Genomic DNA, 27,769 nt, shown 5'->3' on the forward strand with positions numbered 1-27,769 from the left:
AGTTGTAGGCCTGATGTCAGAATCAGCAAGACGTAGGGCTTGTTGTGATTAACTTCAGTACTCCGTAGCTTTAGAAGAAGTCGATCTTCAGAGCTCATTGTGCTTTTATTCTAGTTTTTTACTGTAAACTCTTTGAGCGCCCCGCCCACCCCGCCGGAGTTCTGAAGGAGGAAAACAAACGCCACAAATTGCAGCCTACGGAAGCCCGAGCAGCCAAGACGCGAAGACTGAGCAAACAGTCATATTCTGTTTACATTAAATTTCTCCTGAGTCTTTGGCTTTATATAAAGTTCTTGCGAGGTGATTTAGAAGTGAACTGATTTTTTGTGTCGGTTTGTCCGCGTCCTGCTCCGTTGACCCCGGGGCGGTGCTGCTGCTGGTAAATCAGTCTCGACTGTCTCCACGTCATTGACGTTTGACTGTTCCGGGTTAGAAGCTGCAGAGCTCGGCTATGAACTCCGGACGGATTTAGCGCATTTAGTGAGCAGTTTCCTGCAATAAGATGTCGGGCTGCAGCAGCGGGTTCCAGTGGACGGTGGTTGTTCTCACATGCCAACACAAAGACAGCGTCTTCTCATTCCAGAGAGGTGAGTGATCTGGATGCACGATCTCTGAGCCTGCAGTTCCACTAGTCCGCCTGCAGGGGTCGCTGACGCACAGATATGGGAATTAATCCAATCATGAGAATCAGAATCAGGTTTATCAGCCAAGTCAGGTCAAACAAGACAGGGAAGTTGACTGGGTTATTTTCGCTCATTGTACAGCAGTACTCGAGTTGTAAAAAGAAATCAGGGGGGATGGTGGATTTTATCATATGGGGACAGATAATTTGTGCTGATTACAAATAATATAATATATTAGAAATAATAGCAGTGACCAAAACACCTGCAGAAATACTGCAGGAATGACATATCAGCAGTTAAATGCAGCCTTCTGTAAGCTTTAAATATCCACTGGGCTTACATCAAATGCATCAAAACACAAAAATAAAAAACAGTTTTCTGAACTTATCAATATGATTCTGTCCTTCACAGGATAAGTAAAATGGATCACTGCAAAAACTCAAAATCTTAACAAGAATATTTGTCTTATTTCTAGTTAAAATGTCTCATTTTAGTAAAAAAATCTCATTACACTTACAACAAGACTAGTCACTGGAAAAAACAACAATTTTCACCTGTTTCAAGTAGATTTTTACTTGAAATAAGTAGAAAAATCTGCCAGTGGAACAAGATTGTTTTGCTTGTAATAACAAGATAAATTTTGTCCCACTGGCAGATTTTCCTACTTATTTCCAGTGAAAATGTACTTGAAACAGGTGAAAATTGTCAAATAAGTTATTTTTATGGTGTTATTTTTCTTGTGATGACTCTAAATGTTGAAATAGCAGTAAAACCACATTTATTGATGAAATGACATAAGGGATGGAAAGGAGGGATGACAGTTTTACAGGGGGGATGATTTTGACCGTTTTTATTTCAGGGGGGATGCCATCCCCCCTCACCCCCCCTCAACTCCAGTACTGCTGTTCAGTAAATAGATAAATGACAGCTCTTATTAACATATTAAAAAAAAGTGAAAGCAGCAGTATGAGGTAGACATGGTTATTGAAAGGTGCATTGTTACAGCATATGATTGTGGTTATTATTGCTATTATTGCACAGTGGTTGATTACTGAGTGTTGAGAGTTCATCAGAGGGGAGGAGTTCAACCAGACTGTGTCCTGGGTGTGAGGGGTCTGCAGAGATGTTACCTGCCCGTTTCCTGGTCCTGGACAGTTACAGGTCCTGGATAGATGGGAGGTTAGTCCCAGTTATCCTCTCTGCAGACCTAATTGTCCGTTGCAGTCTGTCTCTGTCTAGTTTGGTGGCCAATCTGAACCAGACAGTGATGGAAGTGCAAAGAACAGACTGGATGATGGCAGGGTAGAAGGTGGTCATCAGCTGCTTGGCAGGTTAATATTAATATAATATAATGAGGGTAGTTTAATATTCAGGTTAAAGTTGTAGACAAGTCAATTAAAATGTTTACACCTGAAATACGCAAGTTTAACACCCATGCAAGGAAAAACAATTAAATTAATGATAAAAGACACATTGACCCGGCAATATTCCTTAGTCACTGTTTACTTTTTCATTTTATAAAACATGAATTTACATTTTAGGCTTTTGGTTTTAAAATGTGTAACCAAAGTTAAATTATATACAAGTTGTGATTCCAATTTGTGGTAGAGTAGGACAGAGCAGCAAGTAAACACCTGATCCAGATGTCAGGGAGTTTATAGAGACTAACATGTAAACATTTTAAAGGCACAACTGTAAACTGATGATTTAACAGCTGAGCACTGCCATGATTATGCTAACTTGTGATGTTATGTGTGGCCTGTTTGCTGTGTGGCGATACTTGTACATTTCTCAGGTTGTGTGTGTGTGTGACAGAGTTGGAGTTGCGGCAGCATCGCGGGACTCTCTCTCCAGGGGCGTTGGTTCTGACTGTGCGGGACCGCCAGGAGCCGCTGGGCAGCGGGGGGGCCACGCTGAACGCTCTGCTGGTTGCAGCAGAACACCTGAGCAGCAGGGCCGGACACACTGTGAGCCACACCGACACACACCTGTTACACCAGCTCGCAGGTGTCACGCCTGCCTGAAAAACACAAACCGGTTTTTAACTGTTTGTTTTATTTTAATTCATCAAGTTCATCTATCTTTCAAGAAAAGGCTTCCTCTGACAGTTGTAGAGGAAGTGAAAAATCATCATACCAAACGCAGGAATGATCAGATTATAGATTACATGCAGATTTTTCTGTGAAATGAGTCATTGTTGTATTTATAGTTGAAACTGAACTGGGTTGATGTCAATCTATGTTTCCAGCTTTGGTGCAAATTGGTCCAACTCAATGATGGAAGAATCTTCCAGATCATTTAAGATCAATGCTGATGCTTAAAAATGATGAAAATGTTATTGTAAAACAAGTAAAATAGCAATAAATGTAAGATGTAATAAATATTGTTTACAACATTTTGGACAGTCTGTTGGCAGAAAGTCAAAATAATATTTCTAACTATGTTTTCATCTATTGTCAGTTACATGAGTGTAAAGATAATTGTGTATTACAATGAATGCATGTTCATACACCTCTACACCAGTTTAAGAGTCAAAAGATGACTGGAGTTGGTGTTTTGTTACTGTCACTGAGGTTTGGAGTTTGCTTTGTTACACACATCCTGTCAAACACAGCTCACCTTTAAAACAGCAACTGAAACCTGAGGATCATGTTCTGTAAGAACCGACTCACTGAGCTCCTCCTACAAAATTTGGACTGATCAGTTACAACTTTTTGATTCCCTAAAAGATCTCACCCAAATCATGTTGTCATATAAATGTGTTTTTGTAGAAAACTTTTTCACAATCATTTAAAAAAAAAAAAGCAAATGTGACCAAACAATCAATTAACACTCAATTAAGTCTCTTTCCTGTTTATATTTATTCAGGTGGTGACAGCCGACGTCCTGGATGAAGCTCACATCCTCATCCTCCACACAGTGAGTCCCGGCAGCTCAGTGTGTTCAGATGTTTTTCAGAGTGTTTTCTGGTATTTTTCTGTCAAGCTAAACGGGTTCACCTCCTCCAGGGTCGGGATTTTCCCTGGAGCTCCTGCAGCCGAGCGTTCTGCTGGCTGCCTCACGAGAAGCCCGAGCAGAAAGTCCAGTCTCCGGTCTGCTGTGTGGATCTGCTGCTGGACTGCCTCAGCACTCAGGTCTGCTTTGATGGAGCAAAGTTTCATTTCACCAAAGAAAAAATAAAACCACACACACATAAAGAAGTGAAGACACTGGCTTTTTTTTTAACGTAAACTGAGATGAAGATGTAGAGAATTTGTTGTGCAACTCTAATATTAAATTCCTATACACTTTTCAGATCTGTCCCGGTTCTCCTCCTGGTGTCTGGGTCTGCAGCACCGACATGATCCTCACCGTCCCTCCAGACTTTGGTCAGTGTGCTGCCGCTTATCTCTCTGGACATTGATGCAGTTATGGTACTCCAACAAAATCAGTACACACTGACACAGTTAGATGAGCTTGAACAACTAGAGCCAAAAGAGCCCGTTCACCCCTGGCATGGATGTGCTCCCTCAGTGATCTGATCTAAGTAATTCAATTCATTTACATTTTGTTCAGTTCGCGTTTATTTGTATAGCACCATTTCAAAACAAAAGTAATCTAAAAGCATTTCAATTCATTAAATCCTGTTTGTCCCAATGGAATCCACATTCAAAGTTTGTAAAGGATAGTCTAGCTAATGAACACAACAGATAGCATCAAAACTTGCAATCACCCATACTGAGCAAGCAAAAGGTGACAATTGAGAGGGGATAAAAATGGTTTACAAGGCAAAAAAACCTCCAGCAAAACCAGATTCAGAGAGGGCGGCCATCTGCCTCAACTGGCAGGGTTGAGACAACAGGAAAGAGCAACCAACAAACACAGAGAGATTAGTCCAGGGATCTCCGTATGAGACCCAAAAAAGAACAACGTGAATTGCAATAGTAATGATGTTCAATACAATTCAATTTTATTTATTACAACAGAAGTTGTCTTTAGGCGCCTTTCAGAGATGGAAAAACGCTGTATAATTGGAATCATAACACAAATATTATACTTTGATCAAATAAACTCTATAATGAAGCTCTTCTCTGCGTTATACAGGCATGTTAGGAGATGTGAGCTTACAGACTGTTTCAGAGAAGTGGTGACAATGACGTTGCCACTTAGGCTGATCTGGCATTTTAAAGCCTGGAGTTTATTCATCTGTTTTGGCCTTTTTTTGGAGTTTGAAGTTACAACACTGCTGCTGGACAATGCGATCTGACTGTGCGTGTGTGTGTGTCAGTTTTGTCGTGGGCAGGTTTCTCCGGTGTTCGGGTTTTGGCCTTACCAGGCGACACCTCCTATGCAGCTGATCATGGAGTCTACCTGTCCGACCTACAGGTGTCTTCTTCGTTTAAACTTAATTCATGAATCGTCCCGGTTACCCCCCCCCCCTGCTCTGATGCTGTTTTGTTTGGTGTCGGCAGGGTCGGGTCAGGGACATCCTCTACAGAGGAACCCGAGAGCAGATCCAGCAGGCTGTGATGTCCGATGGGAAAGTGCCACTGGTACTTCCTTCCTCTTCTCCACTCAAATAAAATCAAATACACCTTTTTATGTACAGTAGAATCATTCAGCTAAATAACCGTAGACTGCTGAAAGATGATCTGATTTCTGTGAAAATGAATATTTTTTTAAAATGTAACTTCTTTTAAATTAAGAAACAGTCAAGCTCAACTGCCTATTAATGTTTAATATGTTTTCCCCAGAAAGAAAAGTCTCTAAAGCTTGAAACTTGAGCGTCATGACTTGTGTTTCTTGTGTGCTGATCTGATGTTTGCAGGTCTCAGGTCCAGTCTTCTTCAGTAGGTCTGTATCTGAGAAGCTGCTCCAGACTCACGTCACTCCTCCGCTGGACGGCTGCACCTACCTGGGCCTGGACTCTGGAGCTCCGCCCCTCCAGGTGCCGTCCATTCTCTCTCAAGTTACATGCTTTATGTTCTTCAGTGTAGAATCTGCCAGCCAAAAGGACCCATGATGAGTAAATACCTACTGATGTCAAATGTAGGAACAAAAAAAGGCCGCTGAGGCCGCTTGCTGACGCGTCACTCAAAAGGGGAGAATAAAAGTCAGTTGAATTAGTTCTTAAAGTGATCCAGGTTTATTGTAACAAAAAGATCAAAAGACAGCAATCAATTATTATAATGCAAAAATAAAATAATAAATAATGAATATTTGTGTGGCTGAAACAAAAGCAAAACGGTGACGGTCAACAATAAATATATCAGCCTACTACATGAACACTTTCCTTTTGTCTTCCTCTCGCCACCACACAATCAAACCAACCAACCAACAAATTAAAGCCACACCCATAAGCCCCAACGTGATGACGTAACATAAGTATAATTTCTATAATTAAAACGTATCCATAACTTAAACTTAAAGTACTATTATAATTAAGCAAAGCAAAAATATGTAATTTTGGCTGCTACATCAAGTTTATATGAAGCTGTTCAAATTCATGTTCATGAGGTACAAATACAGTATATGTGAAAAAATCTAAAGTAGTATGGCTCTAAACTCAAAACAGGGAAAATTACATTTAAAAGCCCTCTAAATAGTGATATAAAACACAAGGTGTGACAAAAGGCACCAAATGTTTATTTAAATTGGGAAAATTCTATTCTTTCGTATAAAAGAATACTCATCTAATTTCCCTTCAGAGGTTAATAGTCTTATTGAACGGGTTTGAAAATATGAAATGAAAATGTAACTCTTTTTAAATTATAACAATAGTAGATGAAAACATGACTTACGGCTGTTTGCTCAGGTTTGTGTGACTGACGCACGCATTGAGCTTGGAGAGAGACTGTGTGATGATTCTAGCTGCAGAAAATTACAAAGATGCCCACAAGCAACATATTTGCACAAAGTTCATCAAATCATCAATGGATCAATTCAACAGCGAGTTTCCTGAGCACAGATCCACCAAAACCAAGAATTTAAAAAAAGCATTATGGAAGTGCATGAAGGTTTGTGGGCCAATAAAAGGTCCATGACCAAACCTGCACTGTGCTGGACCTGGAAACAGTAAGCCAAGAAATGTCTTTTTAGGGTATAGAAGCCTCTCAGGACAGTCGAGTAACATTGTCAGTTTTGACTGCTCATGTTTCCACTGTGTTCCACCTGAATATTTAATTTAAAAGCAGCTCCCTGCATTGGCCTGAATGATAGTAAATATGTGTACTTGTGTTTAGAAAAATGAGTGAAACTCCTGTTAAATCTAGCCTGTATGAGGTTTAAGTGAGTACAGGAGAAGAGACCTCTGATGCAGGTTGTGGACACTGCACTTGAGTTTAGGCTGGAGCTGCAGGTTAAACCGCAGGCACAAAAAAACAGTGCAGTCACGTTTAAGTCATCATGGGACTGTCCTGCATCATACAGGAATTTAACATGAGATCACACCCTAAACTACAGCTAAGTTAGTGCAGTTGGCCCATATTACCTGATTTGTATGAGACATGAAAAGCTTTAGGAGGATAAAATAAAATGTTTGACGATTATAAATTATTAATAGCAGATTCCCGAAAGCAGAGGATCATGATAAACTATAAAAGGATAGTTGTGTAAAGTGTTGTTGTGTCACATGTGTGTCTGTTTGCAGATCTCCCTGTTCCTGGACCTGCTCAAGTGTCTTTGCTCAGATCTGACTCAGGATCAGTTTATAAGTGAGGAGAGAGCTGGCTGCAGTTCCCCGGTCGGACCACACGGGGCTGCAGTGAGGAGCGGCAGGATGGAGCTGTGGAGGATCCTGAGAGGAACTCCACTCTCACTAGGTCAGATTCAGTTAGATCAGTTATGTGTTTACAATCACAGATGGGCAGCACAGCAGGTGGTTATCACTGTTGCCTCGCAGTTGTTGGTCTGACCCCCGAGTCTGTGTAGCTCCATAGATCAGACTCGCATCTGGAAAGATGTAGGATGTGAAAACAATCCATATGGCCGACTTATCCAAGGGGCGACACCAACGGTTGCTTTTCAGACTGCCTTTGCATGCAGTTGGTTAATGCTGCGTCCAATCAGAGCCGCGAACAAGGCGATGTATTCAGAGTGACAGAAATTAGTCAAAGGGAGAGGGAGTTGTGTACAAGAGTAAATTAAACTATTACATCTAACTTGCAAAGTAATGATTTGCGTGCTGTCTCTTGATCAATTTTTCTCAGTCTTTAATCAGTCTTTAACTGTAGATGTAACTAATAACTAATCCTCGGCTGCAGCCATCTACACTGTTTACATTCAGATAACATCCTGCTCTGTTGCCATCGTGTTAACCCCGCCCAGGGGCTCTTTTTCTAAGGATAGACTGATTTGATTGGCTCCCCATGACTTTTAGGTATAGGTGATGTGCTTCAACGGATGGTGGCTCGACCTACCTGCAAAGCAAATTTAAGTTTTTCTAGCACTAAGTCTAGATTTCTGGGATCAGGTCTGTGAGGAGTTTGCATGCTGTTGCTGTGCATGCATGGATTTTCTCTGGGTACACCAAAGACATGCATGTTAGGTTGATTGGTGATTCTGCACTGACCCTGGGAGTGAATGTGAACATACTTGGTTGTCTGTTTGTGTGGCCTTGTGATGGACACCTGTCCAGGGAGCCGGGATCAGCACCAGGAGAACTGTGTAACTCTGACTAGGATGAAACAACTACTGTATAGACAAGTGATGGCTTTTAATCACAGATGATCAGCCCCTGAATGAACTTTTATCAGTCTGACAGTGAACTGGAAAGAGAAAAAATAACAATTTTGCAGAGCCACAATAGATCAGTCCATCCAAGTCCGGCCAGTTATCTAATTTCTACACCAGGGGATTAGAGCATATCCCAATTTACCCAGCTGCAATATTATCTGTCTTATTTAGACAGCTGAGATGTTTGCAAATGAAACAAACTGAACTAAATAAATCCAAACATGGAACTCTTGTGTGAAGATTATTTGTGTTGTTTTCTACAGCAGTCATCACTCATCATGACCTGTTGCTTATCATGTTTCAATGTTCTTTTTTTCACGTAGTGTTCATGATGTCTTACTGGATTTGTGTTTTTTCTCTTGTGTATTTGTTTGTTGTTTGTATTTTAGAAGCTTCATTTGAATTTGAATATAATATAGTATTTTAGCTTTTACTAAGGGTTAGTATTTGTGCACTTCTATATGTACAAAGGTCAACATATTTTTTAAAAACCATCTGTTTTCATCCTCACAGTGTATGTCCCTGGCGGTCGCTATGACTACCTTACTCTGTCTGGGAAGGAACATGTTGACCGCCTGACGCGCGGCTGGACCAATACAAACACTCTGTCTCACATACAGGTGAACTTTGTCCTTCCTCGGCCTCGTCTTTTATAAGTCAGTGTTGTCAAACCACAGTTGTGTTCATTTTAAAAGCGTAAACCAAAACATGGAACAGGAATCTGATTTGGTCAAAACTCTAGATTAATGATTATTTGTTGAGAACATCAGAATAGAAAACATAATTTAATCAGTTACAGCTAATAGCATCAATAAAACCTTTAAGATTGCCATGAGTCTGTATAGAATGTAGGAGTGGATATCATTTAAAAATATGCTTGTCATAAGGTTGAATTGACATTAAATGCTGCTTGGCTTCCTGTTTTTCCTCCAGAAAAATGGTGAGCTGAAAGAAGGAAGTTGTGTCATCAACAGCATTCTGGAGGGAGACGTTGGCATGGCAACAGGAGCAGTGGTGCAACACTGCCACCTACAGGTGAGGAACAGTCAGAACCAGTGTTGGGTGGAATTTATTACAGACATACTAGATTTTTGCTGTAAAGCAGTAACATAATTTAACATAACTAACTAATGTAATATAACTATCAAAATGTTGTAATACAGGTACAAGCTATTTTAAGCCAAAATTTACTTTTGATTTTATTTATTTATTTATTTTTTTACATCCAAAACTGCAAGATGTTCCTGCACCATAAAAGATTAATCCTGTGGGTTAATTGGTTATTAACTAGTCGGTTATTTTCTGTTGCTAGAGCTTGCTGTAGTACGAGTGTATGTCAGATAGGAAACTAGATGCATTACCGAGGCAACGTGTCTGGAGGAGACATGATGACGGATAGTTTGTCTCTTCGATGCTCGCTCATGTATTCAGATTCTTCAGTAAAAGTACCAAATATACTCTGTCACATTTCCTGGGTTAGAAATGTTGAATGAAAGCAAATTAAAAGGTTGGCAAGGTTGTTGGTAAAGGTCTATTGAGAAATGTACAAAGCTCTGAGTAATTGCTATGTTTATAGAGGCTGCAGTTGTTAAATGTTTGCTGTTTATACAGAAAGTTAATTGAATTGTCTGATTGTTTCAATTTTTTGTGTTGATGAAGAAAAAAAGAATATTTATTTATATTATGTATTTATATTAGTTGATCCAAAATGTATAGTATTCAGCATCTGAAGTCATCAAAGTCATCAGTCAACAACCAGTGTATGACGTGTGTCTTTAATGCACTTCAAATGTTGATTACTGTTGTTAAATACAGAGTTAACAAAACTGTCCAGTTCTTTTAAAAACTAAAGAACACTGAAGGTACAGTACCTCAAATCTGTGCTAAGGTGCAATTTAAAAACATAAATGTACTTATACACTCCTCTACTGTCCCTCAGGGTCCTCTGAACATCCCAGCGCGTTGTTTGTTGTCAGGTCTGGCAGTCTCAGCGTCTCCGTTCATCAGGCAGCTGACCCTCAGCAGTGACATCATCATCCAGGGACACCGGATTGAACTGGGAGAGTTGAAGCTGAATGTGCACACGGTTACGGGAGCACAAGACGACCTCCAGGTAGAGGACCAAGGACACGTGGGTCCATGATGATGTTTCATCTGTAGTTTTCAGCTCATGATCCTGCTCACATCAGCCAGTTTCTTCAGGAGATCCAACCCTTTTTTTTTCTTCTTTTTTTTAATAGTAATAGTGTCTCATGAATTGATTGACCTCAATCTGAGATGGAAAGTAGCCACCTGGCTCTTATATTTACATGTTGTCCCATTGTCATTTTAAAAATCAAACAATCATTCTTTTTTTTAAATTTTATGTAACAGTTGTTGTTGTTTTTTTTTTTAAATGTCTTGAAGTCAATGTTTTTTAATTTTATTTCTTACCCAAAATACGACAGAGATTCAAACATAAAGAAGAAACTTTTACTATTCCTTTTCAGGTTAATTTGTAGAAATTTGGGGATTTTCATGAAATTATCCAACCAAACAAAAATCCTACACTTAATTTTCTCATTGAACGCATTTAGTGATGAAAAGAGTGACTTTTAAAGTTTAAAGTCTTTTCAAAACACCCAATAGATTTTTTTTTTAAATGATTTCAGTTGTTTTTGTCATTTATCTTTACATTTAAGTTTAATATTCATTTGAATTATCTGTATTCTCAATGTGTATAAGTCTTGTGCATTTATTTCACAGATTTATTTTTTGTGGCACTGGCTTTTATAATGCCTTGTTTTTCAATTGTGATGCACTGCTCGGGGCGGCAGTAGCTCAGGTGGTAGAGCGGGTCGTCCAATGATCGGAAGGTCGGCGGTTCGAATCCCGCTCTGTCCCAGTTTGCTGTCGTAGTGTCCTTGGGCAAGACACCTTACCCACCTTGCCCCGTGTGAATGTGTTTGAATGTGTATGAATGTTGGTGGTGGTCGGAGGGGCCGTTAGGCGCGATATGGCAGCCACGCTTCCGTCAGTCTGCCCCAGGGCAGCTGTGGCTACAATGTAGCTTACCACCACCAGTGAGGATGTGTATGAATGAATAATGATTTCTGTAAAGCGCTCTGGGTGCCTAGAAGGGCGCTATATAAATCCAAGTCATCATCATCATCATCATCATCATCATCACTGCGCCCCTCTCAAGGCAGAAACACTCTGGTAACATGACTCTTGTCTTCTGTCTCTTTTCTCCTCGTCTTCCTCTTCAGGTCTGCTCTGACGACGGCAACACCTCCTTCCTTAACCAGAGCTGGACTGTCTTCTACAAGAGAACAGGAATACAGTAAGATTTACTCGTACACTTCTCCAAAGCTTTTCCTGCCTTCAAGTAGCTGGAAGCACACAGAAACAGTTCAGTGTGAAGCAGAGAGAAAACCTCAGCTTAAATTAAACCAAAATATAATGCACATTATTATTTGTTCTACAATGACAGCAGTAACCTCTTTTTTTGTTCAGATTTTTTTTTTTAATGCCTTCCTTGTTACTGCATTTGTTACTATATTTTTCTGTTTAAAATGTAATGGCATTTCTTCCATTTCTTTTATTTCTATTTCAATAACCTTTCCTCTCTACCTCTCCTTTGGTCCTATCCTCTCTTTACTTTCCTCTGTCCTCAGGCCGGAGGAGTTGTGGGTCAAAGGAGAGCAGCACTCCCTCCTGGAGGCTCGTCTCTTCCCGGTCTTCCACCCCAGAGAAGGTGGTGTGGGTGTGGAAGGAGGAGTCGGCTGGCTGCTGGGGGGTCCTGGCTGTCTGCAGAGGTGGAGAGAGGCGTGGAGACTCTCTCTGAGGGAGGTGCTGTCCCTCACTCACCAGGAGGCTGAGCTCCGGTGGAGGGAGGAGCTGCTGCTGCTGGCTGGCAGGAGAAGGGTGGCCGACGCCCTGCGTAGTTGCACCGACGTCTGCCTGCTGCCTTGTTTCAGAGCCGCGGTGCTGGGAGGACAGCAGGTCCCGCTGCTAGAAACTCTGGACCGCCGTGAGTTTTCACAGTATAAACCACGAGAGCAACAGATGAATGCATTTAAGTGCAGGGGTCGGCAACCCAAAATGCTGAAAGAGCCATATTGGACCAAAAACACAAAAAACAAATATGTCTGGAGCCGCAAAAAATGAAAATTCTTGTCTAAGCCTTAGAATGAAGGCAACACATGCTGCATGTATCTATATTAGCTATAACTGGGGGAAGATTTTTTTTTTTCATTATGCACTTCGACAAAAAAGTCGAAATGTTGAGAAAAAAATAGAAATGTCGAGAAAAAAGTCGAAATGTTGAGAAAAAGTCAAAATTTTGAGAAAAAAGTCGAAATGTCGAGATTAATGTTGAAGTACAATCTCGAGAAAAAAGTCGAAATGTTGAGAAAAAAGTCAGAATTTCAAGAAAAAAGTCGAAATGTTAAGATTAAAAAGAGAGGAAAAAGGAAGAAAAAAGAGGAAAAAAAGAAAAAAAGGGAAAAAAGAAGAAAAAAAGGAAGAAAAATAGAAAAAAGGGAAGAAAAATAGAAGAAAGGGAAGAAAAATAGAAAAAAAAGGAAAAAATAAGAAAAAAAGGTCAAACATTTTTGAAAAAGCTCCAGGGAGCCACTAGGGCGCCGCTAACCGGGTTGCCGACCCCTGATCTAGTGGATAGGACTCAGAGACTTCAAGTGCCAACGATCTGACTTCCGGATTGAGGCTCATGCAGAACTAAGATTCGCTGCAGTTCCTGGACTGACCCGATAGAGGCTGGTTCCAGAGCAAGTCAATATTCATTGACTCCTTTGTTAAAATGTCCAACTTTAGAGCAAAAATAAACATATTTACATCCTGGTTCACAATACCGTTTTGCTCTTAATCTTTTGTTTAAGAGCAAAAGGAGGGTTTATGTAAAGCGTTAAATTAATTCTCTAATATGGTTGACAGTCGGCTCAGCCAATGGCGAGCTGCTATCACTTCCTCATCTGTGATCGTCATACGGCCGCGCTTGGGAAAGCAACCAGCCGTTTGTATTAACCCTGCATCGGCTAAATGAAACAGTCATTTTTGAGTTTGCCATTGAGTCAACATGATATATCCCTCTGTAAATGTCTGACGGCAGCTCTGCAGATATTTCGTTGGGGTTCGACTGAAGGAGCTCAGAGCAAAGCCTACTCTTAATTTGCATACGGTGGCCGTGTTTCCATCAGCTTCTGAATCAACATGGCTGCGCCCCGTATGATTGTTTTATACAGTCTGTGGGTGACATCTGCTGCCACAAACTCCAAGTTATAAACAAATGAGTTTCCCAACATGTAAAATAAAACCATACAAAACAATCAAAACCATGTTTAATCAAAGGAGAGTTTATCCATGTCATATACAGTATTTAACGCCCATCTTCTTTCAGTTGCAGCTGATGCCAGCGAGCAGGAGGCGGAGGCCGGAGCAGAGCTGGGCATGGCCGCTCGCTGTCTCTCCTGCATTGCAGACGTGCTGGTGTGCATGGCAGAGGGACAGGGGGGTCTGAGAAGCGGACCGGCTGCTAATAAGGCCTGGAGATCTGCCTATGCTCTACTAGAGGAAAGTAACCTGAGGGGTGGAGTCCACGCCCTGGCCACGCAGAGACAGCACTGGCTCAGCAGGTGGGCCCTGAAGTTCCCCTTCGTGCTGTCAGGTTTGTGGACGTATCATGAGCTGTGTTGCTGCCCTTAACAGGCCGGACCTGCTTGTGCGGGCTGCACGGCACTACGAGGGCGCTGGGCAGGTGCTGCTGCGCCAGGCTGTGATGTCTTCACAGAGGTTCATCTCTATTGGCCAGGGGGAGGCTCCTCCGCTTGGAGAGTGGCAGGAAGTGGAGTGTCCAGCCAGACTGGACTTGGCAGGTGAGCGAACTGTTTTAATTTTGACATCTGTGGTACATCTGAGTGCAGTTTTACACACTGGAGATGATTCTTGTAAGTCTGTAACAGTTAAGTTCCCTCAAACTCCTAAATATGTATTTCCAGTGAACAGTTTTCCTGTTTCAGGTGGCTGGAGTGATACTCCCCCAATCGCCTTTGAGCATGGCGGCTCTGTGACCAACATCGCAGTGAAGGTCAGCGGGAGGCGTCCCATTGGTGCCAGGGCTCGTCGCATCCTAGAGCCCCGCCTCCTGCTGGTCAGCTACACCGGAGGGCGGGACAGTGGGGTTTCCACGGAGACGGTGTGTGACAGCCTGGACGACCTGAAAGACTATTGTCAGCCTCATGCACCTGGTACAGAATTGGTACAGAAGTTAGACTTAAGCAATGTAATGAGGGTAGTTGTACAAACGGGTGTTTTTGCACATGTGCTGCAGGAGCGCTGCTGAAAGCGGTGTGTGTCTGCAGCGGATTGGTGTCTTTGTCCTCCCATCATCCTCTGGGCCATCAGCTGATGCAAAGATGGGGGGGAGGGGTGGAGCTCCATAGCTGGTCAGAGCTGCCCACCGGATCTGGACTGGGTGAGAAACCGAACAAACATGACTGCCCCCATCAAACAAGTATGGATAACTCCAGAGATCTCCCATAAAGTAATGAAACAAGAAACACCCGCACACTCTGTCTGAAACCCAGAAATAGCATCTAGATCAGTGGTCGGCAACCCAAAATGTTGAAAGAGCCATATTGGACCAAAAACACAAAAAACAAATATGTCTGGAGCCGCAAAAAATGAAAAGTCTTGTATAAGCCTTAGAATAAAGGCAACACATGCTGCATGTTTCTATATTAGTTAGAACTGGGGGGAGATTTTTTTTTCATTATGCACTTCGAGAAAAAGGTCGAAATGTCGAGAAAAAAAGTCAAAATTTCGAGAAAAAAGTTGACATGTCGAGAAAAAAGTTGAAATGGCTAGAAAAAAGTTGAAATGTCGAGATTAATGTTGAAGTACAATCTTGAGAAAAAAGTCGAAATGTTGAGAAATAAGTCGAAATTTCGTGAAAAAGTCGAAATGTTGAGAAAAAAGTCAAAATCTCAAGAAAAAATTTGAAATGTCGAGAAAAAAAGAAGAAAAAGGAAAAAATTGAGAAAAAAGGGAAAAAAATAAGAAAAATAGAGAAAAAAGGAAAAAAAGGAAAAAAAATGGTCAAACATTTTTGAAAAGCTCCAGGATGGCGCTAGGGTGGCGCTAAAGAGCTGCATGCGACTCTGGAGCCGCGGGTTGCCGACCCCTGATCTATGACATCACCATCCACAACATCTACTCTGGCCAACTTTTAAACAAAAGCTACAACAAGTCTATTACAAAGAGCAAAATTGACTTCTACAGCAAATTTGGAAAAACCACATATTGAAATGAGAAATACTCCAACATAGATCACAATACCTGAACAAAGTTTGAGATCAGTTTCAGGAGGAGTTCTTGTCCTGCAGGTACCAGCAGTATCCTGGCTGGGGCGCTATTGGCTGCAGTTTACAAATGCACCGGTCGAACATATGACACGGACTCCCTGATTCACGCCGTCCTCTACCTGGAGCAGATTCTCACCACAGGTCTGTCGTTTCCTCTGCATTGTAAGGTTCTTCTGCTTCTCTACATCATCTTGTCCTCCCCTTCCTCCTCCAGGTGGGGGCTGGCAGGATCAAGTAGGAGGTCTGGTGGGAGGAGTGAAGGTGGGTCGATCCAGATCATCTCTCCCCCTGCAGGTGGAGGTGGAGCGTCTCCGTCCTCCAGAGGAGTTCCTGGTGTCTCTGGAGCAGCACCTCCTGCTGGTTTACACTGGGAAGACCCGACTGGCCCGAAACCTGCTACAGGTGGGTGCCATTGCCCTGCAAGGCAAGTTTATTTGTGCAGCACATTTCATGTACAAGACAATGCAGGTGCTTTGCATAAAAAATAGTTTTTATAAATACATTAAAATGAGTTTAAAAGCAGAAATTAAAGTCAGACAGACATAAGTTAAAAATAATTGAGTGATGTATTTTGGCTCTAGACCACACTGCAAAAACTCAAAATCTTACCAGGAATATTTGTCTTATTTCTAGTTAAAATGTCTAATTTTTAGTCAAAAAATCTCATTACACTTAAAACAAGAGTCATTACCAGAAAAATAACTTATTTGACAATTTTCACCTGTTTCAAGTAAATTTTCACTTGAAATAAGTAGAAAAATCTGCCAGTGGGACAAGATTTATCTTCTCATTACAAGCAAAACAATCTTGTTCCACTGGCAGATTTTTCTACTTATTTTAAGTGAAAATCTACTTGAAACTTTGAAAATTGTTGTTTTTTCCAGTGATTAGTCGTTGTTTTAAGTGTAATGAGATTTCTTTGACTAAAATGAGACATTTTAACTAGAAATAAGACAAATATTCTTGTTAATATTTTGAGTTTTTGCAGTGCATTCAGAGATTTGTAAACCAACAGCAGGATTTTAACAATTATTCTGTGACAGACAGGACGGCAGTGTAAAGATCTAGGAGGACTCTGGTCTCTTGGTCTTAGTAAAGGCTCGGGCAGCAGCTTTCCGAACTAAGTGCAGTTGTTTGATGGATTTTGTTTTTCGTGAGAACAGCGTTACAGTGGTCCAGTCTACTGATGAGAAAAGAGTGGACAAGTTTTTCCTAAGTCCTGCTGAGATTTCAGTCCTTTAATCCTTGATATGTTCTTTAGGTGATAATAAGCTGTCTTCACTACTGTCTTAATGTGGCTGTTAAAATTCAGGTCTGAGTCCAGACCCACTCCTAGATTACTGGCCTGGGTATTTGTTTGTAGTTTTACTGCTTGAAGCTGAGTGCTTTGAATCTTTCTTCCTCGGCTCCAAACACTGTTATTTCTCTTTTGTCTTCATTTAACTGAAAAAAAACCTCACACATCTACTCTATAATTTGATCAATGCATTTAATCAGTGTTTGAATTGGATTATAGTCTCCTGGTGAGATGTTTTTTTAGATTTGTGTCTCATCTGTGTAGTTATGGTAACACATTTACTTATTTTTCATAATTTGAGCAAGTGAGATCATATAGATGTTATGGTCAACTGTGTCGAATGCCGCACTGAGATCCAGTAACACCAAGACTGAAATGTTGCCACTTTCTGTATTGGAGCTGACACATTAAGGAGATTTACAAGAGCGGTCTCAGTGCTGTTGTGGAGGCAGAAACGTGAGTGAAAGACACCAAAACAATCATTTAGTGTTAGGAGATTATACAGCTGTTGAAAAACAGCTTTTTCTATGATTTTACAAAAAAGGGGAGGTTTGATATGGGCCCATAGCTGTTCATAAGTGACATGTCTAGGCTATTCTTTTTTTAAAAGTGGTTTAATAATGGCTGCAGGAGCATGTTTAGGAAAGATGCTACTCTCACTTCCATTTTGAGAGGTTCAGGTTTAAAAAGCTAATGTTTTTACTTTGGGCTGATTATCCAAGAGAGTGTTGTAAGAATTGAAAGCTTGTTTTGGTTTTGTGTTGCGCTGTATACTATCCATTGAAATGAATAGGTTTCAGTGTCCAGTGGCGAGTGTTTGGAGCCTGTCTGGCTTATAATGACTATGATTGTGATGCTAATGTTCTGTCTGCAGGATGTGGTTCGCAGTTGGTACAGCCGCCTGCCCTCAATGGTGCTGAATGCCAAGCAGCTCGTGTCCAACTCTGAGGAGTGTGCCAGAGCCTGTTCAGACGGTAAGATGCTCCACAACAGCAGTTTCCATAGAAAAGGTGCCTGCAGCTCCAGAGTTATCTGCATACACAAAGAAAAGGGGTTTAAACCAATGCAGTCCAATTATCCAAATCAGCATTTATCTTCATCAGTCACTGACCACATGAACAGCTCCACAAAAGCTCACCACAGTCATAACAGCACATCATGTCATCAGAGTTTAATTTGTATCAGGGACTTCAGGCTTACAGATAGTAATGGAACTTCTCATAAGTTTTCTGTGTAACAAACTTGATCAGTCATTAATACAGTCTACACTGAACCAATGTAAAAAAACATCTGGACCATTTGGTGATAGTTCATATTAGAAAGCAGGGGAACAAGCTCCGGCAGAACAACACAAGACATGTGTGGTCCAGTCTGAAGATCACAGGCTTCAAGCAGAGGTGAACCAGATAGATGGAAGTCTGGACACATTCTTCAACTTCAGTTCAGAAACAATCCCTCTGACAGGACTAACAGACTTGTTCCTCCCAGGTTCTCTGTCCAGACTGGGTCAGTGTCTGGACCGCTCGTGGCAGCAGAAGAAGCTGATGGCCCCCGGGTGTGAGCCGGCCTCTGTGAGGGCCATGATGGAGGCCCTGAGGCCGCTGGTCTTGGGTCAGAGCCTGGCCGGCGCCGGCGGAGGCGGATTCCTGTATGTGCTGACCCGGGAGCCCCGACAGTGTGAGGCAGTTCTGCAGGTCCTCAACAGCACGCCGGTAAGAACCATAAAAAAGACATAAAATGTATCACTCTGGCAGAAGTCAGTGAGAAAACTCCACAAAACACACACATGGATTAAAAGAAAATAAAAAATTAAAAATGTAAGTCGAGATTTTAAAACTTAAGAAAAAATATAATGGCTGTCAAATGATTCCTTTTATTAATCACAATTAATGTAACATTTTTTATATTTAACTCATGATTAATAGCACAAATCATTTTTATGTTCCATTTACCTTAAGGATATGTTGTTCAAGCTGGAATAATGCAGGAAGAGACGATTATCCTTGATTGAAACCTCTTGGTTACCGGGCCTATTTTTCCTGCTCGACATCTAAATTGACCCAAAATAAAAGGAGCAGATCTTCAAAAGTATAAGGGCTGTGTGTATAATCTTGGTAGACATGGTAGATTACTACAGAAGTGTCAGAATCAAGATGTTAGTTAAATTCATTTGGAACTCTTTTGGTTATTTTTTTAAATCTCCTCCTTATTTTGGAAAGCTGCATGTTGGTATGGGTTCTCCCTACGGTGGGCATTGACTATCTGTACCTAAAAGTGCCTCACTCAGAACAAAACAACTCCATATACAACATTAGAAAACAAGGGGATGAAATATAAGACAAAATGCACAAATCATTTCAAATACAACAGAAAATTAGGTCCATGAAAATATAACAGACGGCACAGAATCACAGCAGCCATATCTCACAATACTGTATACAGTTTGGTACCGAAAGCATTCAGAAACTTTAAAATTTTCCCCTCTTTGTTTCATTGCAGTCATTTGTTAAAATCAGAAAAAAGTTCATTTTATTTCTCATTAATGTACACTCAGCACCCCATCTTGACATAAAGAAACAGAAATGTTTGCAAATGTATTAAAAAAAGAAAAACTGAAATATCACATGCTCATAAGTATTCAGACACTTTGCTGTGACACTCATGCTGTCCATTTCTTCTGATCCTTCATTGGAGTCCAGCTGTGTTTAATTAAACTGATTGGACTTGATTAAGAAAGGCAGACACCTGTCTATATTTCTATATACAGCTCACAGTGCTTGTTAGTGAATCACAAGGTCAGAGATCAGTTGTTTTTTCTTCAACAGGCAAAATCTCATTGCTAATTTTGAAAATACACTCATAACACATACACACTATTCATGACTTGAGCTGCACTGGAACTGGCTGACATCCCATAATGCTAACTGGTTTGTTTCAGGGTCTGGGAGACTTCAGCGTTCATTCTGTGGAGCTGGACATGGATGGAATCACAGTGTTGCCTTCAGGCACTTAATGATGAAGATGTTTACAGGAGAAAACCAAGTGCCTTCATTCCCAACATTTGTTTGTCTTTTTCTTTTTTAATAATGAATTATAATTATGATTGTTCGTTGCTCTTGACTTTAGTCTCTTGTTGAGGAATCTGACAAGAGCACCAGGTTTAAGAACAGAGTTGTATATTATAATTGCAGATCGGCTCGTTAAAGACTTTTGGGTTTTACAGATTGGAATGGGGGCTGATCCGTGTGTGTTATCAGTGATGCCGAGTGCAGATGTGGCAGCTGTCTTTTTAAAATGTACTGTTCTGTATTTTTGTTTTTTTTATAATTTAAAGGATTTTTCTCTGATCTGTCGAGCATTTAATCATGAGATTTGATCTGTGAGGTAAAATAAAGTCAAGAGTGTATCACCTAAGGCTGGCAGTTACACTTAAATTTACCACAAAACCACTACAAAGAGACACTTAAATACAAAAACAGCATTTTAATTTAGTTTTGAACACAGAGTTGTGGCAACCTCTGAAAGTGATGTGGAGCTTCTTCTGGAGACGTTTAAAATCCTCTCCGAAAATATAAAAATATATAAATGAAAACCACAACACACTCATCTCCATTATTACAGGAAAAGTACTCCCTACTGACATGCTGCACCAAAACACTAAATCTGGGATGATGTTTCATGACTAAGTACTGAAAATGTATTTAAACGATGAATGGTGGGTTACATAGAATAAAACAAAAAAACATGGACAAGAGAGACATTAATCAAGCTTTTTACAGCTCAGAGACCATGAGCATGTTTAAAATAGTCCGGTTTGCAACGCTACCATGTTTAGCACTAGTTTACAGCATGTAAATGTGTCCTCCAACTTGGAGCTCACAAATATGCAGCAAGTGCAGAGGATAGATTCTCTCCTTCGCCTTCGCCTCCATTTAGTGGACAGTTTCTGCTCTGAATCGAAACAGAGACATAAATTGGTTTTTCATGGTGCAGCCATTTTCACGTCAGCGATAAAGCTGCGACAAAGTGTTTTCAGTTCAAATATCAAACTTTTCTTCACAAATGAAGTGTCCGTTCTCCTCATAGTCCTCCCGCATCACCACCATGTCGTCATAGTCGGGATTATGAGCCAGCAGCTTCCCCCCTTCCCACGAGTAGCACACCGGACTGCAACAAAAAAAAGGCAAGAACACAGTTAATAGGTTTATGATGAGAGCCAGAGAAGCTGGTCCCCTACTTGTATCTGTGCTAAATGTCTTCTACAGAATACAAATATACATCAGAAAAATCTGAATTTGCCATTACTCTTGAACTAGGTTAAGAAATACATGTACTACTATTAGCATTTTGATGTTTGAAGTAATATTTCTGAACTAGGAACAAAAACATAGCTCTGCAAAAGGAGGAAACGACCAGAACCTGCTCCCACACGCAGCTGCTGTTGGAGCAGTTTTCAGTGAAAAAGAATACTACTTATTCAGTTCTACATGTGCAACGTGCTCTGAAGTGGAACCAGAACGGGGTCCGGGTCGGTGTCTTACTTTGGAGGTAGCAGCACTGAGACGGGGAGGTGGGTGGGGACGAGAGACCGCAGCTCGGCCTCCAGGCGCTCTCTGTAGCCAGTAAACAGAGAGTTCCCTCCGGTCAAGATGATGTTCTGGTAGAAGTGAGGCTGCATCTCTGATGGACAGACACAACTGTTATCTAAGAGATCTACATACACACTTACAGATGCATTTCTGCACAACGTCATCATTCATACATTTCTGTATAACAACTGATACAATTATTAATATGACTCAGACTTGGCAAGGATCTCGTGGTTCACAGTTAATACACATTTCTTGCATCAGACTTATGGACAGTGAAAAGCCGGTTCAGCGTGTGTTCATATACAGGACTATCTCAGAAAATTTGAATATTGTGTTAAAGTTCTTTATTTTCTGTAATGCAATTAAGAAAACACAAATGTCATACATTCTGGATTCATTACAAATCAACTGAAATATTGCAAGCCTTTTATTATTTGAATATTGCTAATTATGGCTTAAAGTTTAAGATTAAGATTCCCAGAATATTCATATTTTTTGAGATAGGATATTTGAGTTTACTTAAGCTGTAAGCCATGATCAGCAATATTAAAATAATAAAAGGCTTGCAATATTTCAGTTGATTTGTAATGAATCCAGAATGTATGACATTTTTGCATTACAGAAAATAAAGGACTTCATCACAATATTCTAATTTTCTGAGACAGTCCTGTATATAGCTCCCCACAGCAAAAGTCTTTATATTTGCCACATCTATGCCCACTTAAGCTTTTACAGTCATGCACCTCAAAGAAAAGCTGGTTCTGTATCATGTCAGCAGAGGAACTCAACTTGCTCTGCGTTTAATCACTTTAAAGGATCTAAACAACTCATTTTAGGGTGGTTATGTAGGACAGGATGCTTAATGAAACCCCTACTGTTAGTTTATCTGACTGTTTGACGGGTCTCATGGTGCCAGGAATGGGATTGGATGTAAAACATTTGCAAAATCAATATGCTGAGGATGAAACTTATTCTCCATAATAGTGGTGCTTCATTGATTAAAACCAAACATCTGGAGCGTTCGTATCCAGTGTGATGTGGCGAGGAACGAACCTTCTGGCAGCGACTGGACGGAGTCCACAATGGCTTCTGGGATACCCATCTCCTGGATGCCGATATCTGATGGATGGAACAGCATCTCGGGAACAGCAAAGCGCTCGTTGGCCAGTCTCAGGATCTGCTCGCCTGTCTTGTACTTTCCACTGAAGATCATCTCCTCCCGTGGCTGGTTTAGAGAGAAATAAGAGACCAGAGAGGATGAGGAATCGATGCATTTTCTGAAAAGTTTCTGAATTTAATTACAAATTTTTATAATGGCAGATCCCTGCTAACCTAAACAGGAAAAAATGATTATAGATTACTGATGGATAGATGGTTTTTATACTGGACATAAAAGACAAAATAAAGAGTGCAAAGAAACAAAAAGGATACACAAACATTTACAGAGAAGCAGAACAATCACAAAGAATGAAAATGACCACAATAAGGTCTTTCTCACACACACAAATACAAACAACAGTCTTTCATAATAGTGCATATTCTGTACATTTCCCCCTCAAACATAAACACAAAATTCATCCATCCAGAATATTTTACCAGGACATCACATTTTCAACAGAAAAAAAGACTTCTTGGTTTCAGCCTTCATCTCGTTTCCCTTCTGAGTCATACGCCACAGTGAGCTTAATAAAGATTAGGAGCTTCCTCTCCCAGAATGATGCTGGAAAACCCAGAAAAACATGTGTTTGTATCTTCTAAACTACACTACTGCTTTGCTACAACATGAACAGCTACAGTGTCTAAACAGTGTTTATCTTAAAACCTTTGTAGAGTGACATTTAAAGATATCAGACAGCACTTTAAACTATATTACGTTTTAACAATGAAAAACTTTAATCAAATAATAAAAGGAAACAGCTGCAGACTGACAACCATTGGCTGCAGCCCTCGTGTTTTACTTTTCTCTGTACGACATTGTACATTGAACAAACACGCTGCTATTGTCTCACCTTGCAGAAGCCCTTTTTGATGGAGCTGAAATCTGGAAGAACATAATCCCTCATCAAAGTGTTGTCCTCCCCCTTCAACCTGACAACACACAAGAGCTGTCAGGCCAACAAAACCCACCTGCAGGTCCAACGTCTCCATATATCACTTTCATAAAGATGAGTCAAATTCAAAGTTAACTCCATGAGCATGAAGATGTTGGTTGATTTAGTTGCTTTTAGAGAACAAGGTGATGTTTCAGTTGCAGCAGAGACATCCTCACATGCACAACCAACTATTCATTGATCTAACAAGAAAACTGTTTAAATGCAAACAAACGAGTATCAGCAATAAAAACACAAGTGCATCCGTCTTACTGTGCGATCTCCATGTCCTTGTAAAACTGCTGTGACACGTAGCAGACGTCTTCTTTCACCTGGTTGATCACATGAGTTTCATCCATCACATGTAACTGGCTAGAAAATTAAAAAGTTAATTTAGGTTATTATCAAGTTATTTTCTTTATTTTAATTGACCAAGAAAGTTACAGTGTGGTGCGCTCTCAAAACAGAAAAAGAGGTAAAAAGCAGAAGTAGACACAAAAAGTGGCTGGCATACCGATACGAGATGATTTCCTTCAGGTGATTAGTGAGCAGCTTCCCTCCCACATTAATCCTGAAATGCAGAACCAAGAGGATGTGAGAGTTGTGTTGCTGCTGTTCGTCATGTTGCTGCAGGATGACGCGCTCTCACCGACGAATTCCATCCTTCAGTTTCTTACTGCGGCAGTAGGGAATGATGTGGGTGAAAGAGAATCCGGAGTCGACCACCAGGCAGCAGAGCTCCGACGGCTTCGTGTGGAAGTAGTTATGAGCGCTGAGTGAGCCGGCTGGAGGACGCAGACACACCGACACACACACACACACAGACACACAGAGTTTACATGATCCCAGTCTGGCTGTAAGCCACACCCCCTGCTTTAGTTTGCTCTGATTGAACTCTGACCTCACATCTTATTCCTTAGATGTGAGCAGGAGAGTCAAGACCAGACAAAGAGAGAGGTAACGCATATCATTTTACACCAACATCCATAAAATCTAATAAGTAACAGTGCTGTTTCATCCAACCACTGGTTTCTTGCAGCTTACAGCTGCATTTTGTGTGTCTGTTAGATTAGCAATAAATAAACATCTTATGCATTTCTAATCCAGGTTACAATGATGGTTTGGGCTGAGACATAAAAATTAGAAAAGGAAACAGTAGTTTATCTTCCTCCAATAATCCTTCTTTCCCAAATTGATCCACCCTAAAACAATACTGAATACTGAAATTGACCTCTGGGCAACAGGCAGGAGGATGGAGAAGAAAGGAGACATACATGGGACAATGTTAAATGAATCTACTCTGAAAAACTAAAAAGAAAGTCCCAAGTAACAGCAAATACAACAGGACTACTTCACAAAATGAGGCTCTTTGTCTCTGAATTTACTGGTTCACCTTGAACAGATGACCAAAGCGCTCTCAACTCGACCTGACAGTTTACCTGAATTCTTTATTCTGTGTTGTGTCATTGTAGCAAGTACATGGACATCAACAGCTCCCCCCCCCCTACATTTCTGTAGCAATGCTTGAATAAGAAAATGTCTGAGTCCAGATCCACAACATGGCTCCAGTTAATCAGCCCAGCTCTGAAATAATTCTGATGGATGGTTTATACTCTAAGGTTTACACTCATAGCTGCAAGTGTTTTATATAAGAATTTCATTCAAAAACAAAAATCCTCCCAATACCGTGAAGCATGCGTCATATCTCAACAAAAAGAGAACATTTTATATTTTTTAAACTATATTAAAAACAGGAGACTTGATTATGGCCACATCAGTCACACAACCTCAGAAAAAAGTTTTGATGAGACGAAAGCAAGAAGTCCACACTAACTTTACATTTCTGTCTAAAAGGCTCCAGCTTCACTCACAATTAATCCTGAGAACTGATTGGAACTGGTATTCCTCAAAAAGGATCTCATTCATCGACTCTTGAATGGAGGAGAAGTTGAAGTATGGCTCTGTGATGACAATGCTGGTGTCTGGAAAGTCCACCTGAGCAGAGAAAATGTGATTAGCTTCTGGCAAGAGAAGTGGCCAGATAACTAATTTTAATATTTCCCTCAAAGAGAAAGCGGGCACACCACCTTAAACATTTCCTTTCCAAACAAGTGATCCCACACTTTCCTCTGGACATCCCAGTTGACCAGGTAACCCTGCACAAACAAAAGCAGGAGCAGGTGAGTGATGAGCTGCAGCCTGATCTGAGGCTTCGCCTGCAGACATTCCCTCACCTTCTGGTAGGGGAGGATGTAGAAGAGACCCGAAGGATCTTTGATCTCATCCAGCTGGTTGGCAGTGAAGGTTTTTAGTCGGGACGTCTTCGAGCGAAACTGACAGTTGGGGATGACACTGAGGACGACAGAAAGAATTTAGAAAATAACCGAAACGTAAAAAAAAAACCAATGATTTGAAACATTAATTAATCTGAGAAATGTTTCCTCACTTAAGGTGTTACACACATTTATATCTCGAACGGAAAACAAAAGTTTGGGCTATTATTTTCTTACTGATTTTTGCACGGACACAAAACAAAAAGCACTTTAGGTAAGAATGTAATCAATGGGGAGAAAAAAATAAAGAATCACCACTATTTTAGGGTGTTCATTCAGCTGCAAGTTGCTCTGGACTAATCTGTGTGTGTGTGGACATCTCGTCTCTCTCCTCCTCTGGTTGGAGATGTATTCCTGTTACAATGCAATGTCTCATTTCTACTGTTTCCACATGCATCAGGATGCTAATCTAGTCTGCTCTTTATTACATAAACACAATAATAATGAACTGAATTTGATTCTTAAAAGATTATAAAAAAAAAACAGGATACAACTAGATTATAATTGGACTGTATTCAAACTGAATTTACAGTTAACTCTCTCTGTAAAGTGACAAAATGATTTTTGTTGACATCGTGGTAAAAAAATAAGCTAAACAGAAATTAAACAAGAAGTCTTCAACCAACTAGATTGCACTTTTATAGCTATTTTCATGCAACTGAATGCATGAGAAACAGTTTAATACATTATATTAAGGCAGTATTGAAATCATGAGAACGGTTTTAAAACACTATTTAAACTTGGAGGACTGTGAATCTCCAGAAACGTGGCCGGAAAAACATCCTTGAAAGATCGAGCAAAGAAAGTCGACGGGGGAACTCAGGGTAATGTTAAAAATGTTGTTACATCGGCCTGTCAAAGAGCCGTAATCAAATCTGGAGGGTTTTGGGAAGTGTTGCTTCTTTCAGCTACATTGATCAGACTGAGGAGCGTAAAAACACCAAACTGAAGCAAGCTTATAGCTACTTTTATTACACCAAGTAGCTGTTTATGTAGATGGAGACACGTAAGAGCTTAGAAAGTGAACCCATTTAATGCTTTACATTTACACAATCAAACGCCTACAGGAGGAGCGTGAATCCCGAATCTCTAGGGAAAGGTTATGATAATAGCTTCGCATGCCAATCAAAGTAATCTATAACTAAAATATGTCACATATGTGAGTTTAAATGTTGTTATCAGATCCACGGCACACACCAGCATGCTAACATCTTACCTCACTTTGTCTTGACAGTAACCGATTTTCGCCGTGTAAGCTCCGTTATCCAACACCAAAGTCGCCATTTCAAACACGTGATTTCTCACATTAAAATGATCAATTTAGTTTATTTCACAATTACAAAAAACAAAACACATGTTTACACTTTTATCAACACAAAAAGATCCGCCGGCAATGTTCTGTTAACTATTCCAGCCAATCAGCTCCGAGCTCGCTTCCGTTTCCGGTCCAGAAACAGCCAATGACGTGTTGTTATCGTTTTCCTCTACGCTGATTGGTTACACGTTTAACCAATAAGGTACGGGCTTTATGGTCCCGTAAAGAAAAGGTTTCGGGTGAAAACAAAATTGTGTTCCGCTCTTACATTACCGCATACGTTTTTATGTTTATTTTCAGGTAATAAATTTATTAAACTGTCGGTGATTAATTACTCAAATGTTTAGTTCATGTCAAAAGAGGGGAAAAAAAGAATAGCCCATTCTTGTTGTTTAAAGTAGCCTTACCAGCTACACTGAGACAGAGGAAGCTCTCTGTTGTAGCC

The 27,769-nt window shown here is 40.5% G+C and overlaps 2 protein-coding genes across 3 annotated transcripts; one reads left to right on the forward strand and one right to left on the reverse strand.

Moving 5' to 3' along the window:
• The first annotated feature begins 199 nt into the window (after positions 1–199).
• On the forward strand, positions 200–20,408 carry LOC133444067 (L-fucose kinase). Of its 2 annotated transcripts, XM_061721533.1 has the most exons (23): positions 200–587; positions 2,439–2,590; positions 3,492–3,542; positions 3,632–3,757; positions 3,919–3,991; positions 4,891–4,988; positions 5,075–5,155; positions 5,431–5,550; positions 7,252–7,423; positions 8,850–8,956; positions 9,270–9,371; positions 10,276–10,449; positions 11,585–11,658; positions 11,993–12,348; positions 13,735–13,969; positions 14,043–14,209; positions 14,354–14,581; positions 14,665–14,808; positions 15,719–15,838; positions 15,912–16,099; positions 17,869–17,968; positions 18,483–18,706; positions 19,933–20,408. In XM_061721533.1, exons 1-23 carry the CDS (start codon positions 503–505, stop codon positions 20,005–20,007), a joined length of 3,252 nt encoding a protein of 1,083 aa, XP_061577517.1. In that variant the 5' UTR covers positions 200–502; the 3' UTR covers positions 20,008–20,408. The 2 variants fall into 2 exon arrangements, with proteins under 2 accessions (XP_061577517.1, XP_061577518.1); XM_061721534.1 differs by lacking the exons at positions 200–587; positions 2,439–2,590; positions 3,492–3,542; positions 3,632–3,757; positions 3,919–3,991 and adding an exon at positions 4,039–4,149 and having other exon boundaries at positions 19,933–20,341.
• Positions 19,923–27,546, reverse strand: actr6 (actin related protein 6). The gene is made up of 11 exons (XM_061721535.1): positions 27,226–27,546; positions 25,911–26,028; positions 25,764–25,832; positions 25,548–25,671; positions 24,326–24,461; positions 24,191–24,247; positions 23,950–24,048; positions 23,596–23,674; positions 22,640–22,811; positions 21,536–21,674; positions 19,923–21,161 (listed from the first exon to the last, which is right to left on the reverse strand). Exons 1-11 carry the CDS (start codon positions 27,291–27,293, stop codon positions 21,032–21,034), a joined length of 1,191 nt encoding a protein of 396 aa, XP_061577519.1. The 5' UTR covers positions 27,294–27,546; the 3' UTR covers positions 19,923–21,031.
• Between the last annotated feature and the right edge of the window lie 223 nt (positions 27,547–27,769).

The sequence above is a fragment of the Cololabis saira genome, chromosome 5 (assembly GCF_033807715.1).
Source record: "Cololabis saira isolate AMF1-May2022 chromosome 5, fColSai1.1, whole genome shotgun sequence".
Classification (NCBI taxonomy): Eukaryota; Metazoa; Chordata; class Actinopteri; order Beloniformes; family Belonidae; genus Cololabis; species Cololabis saira.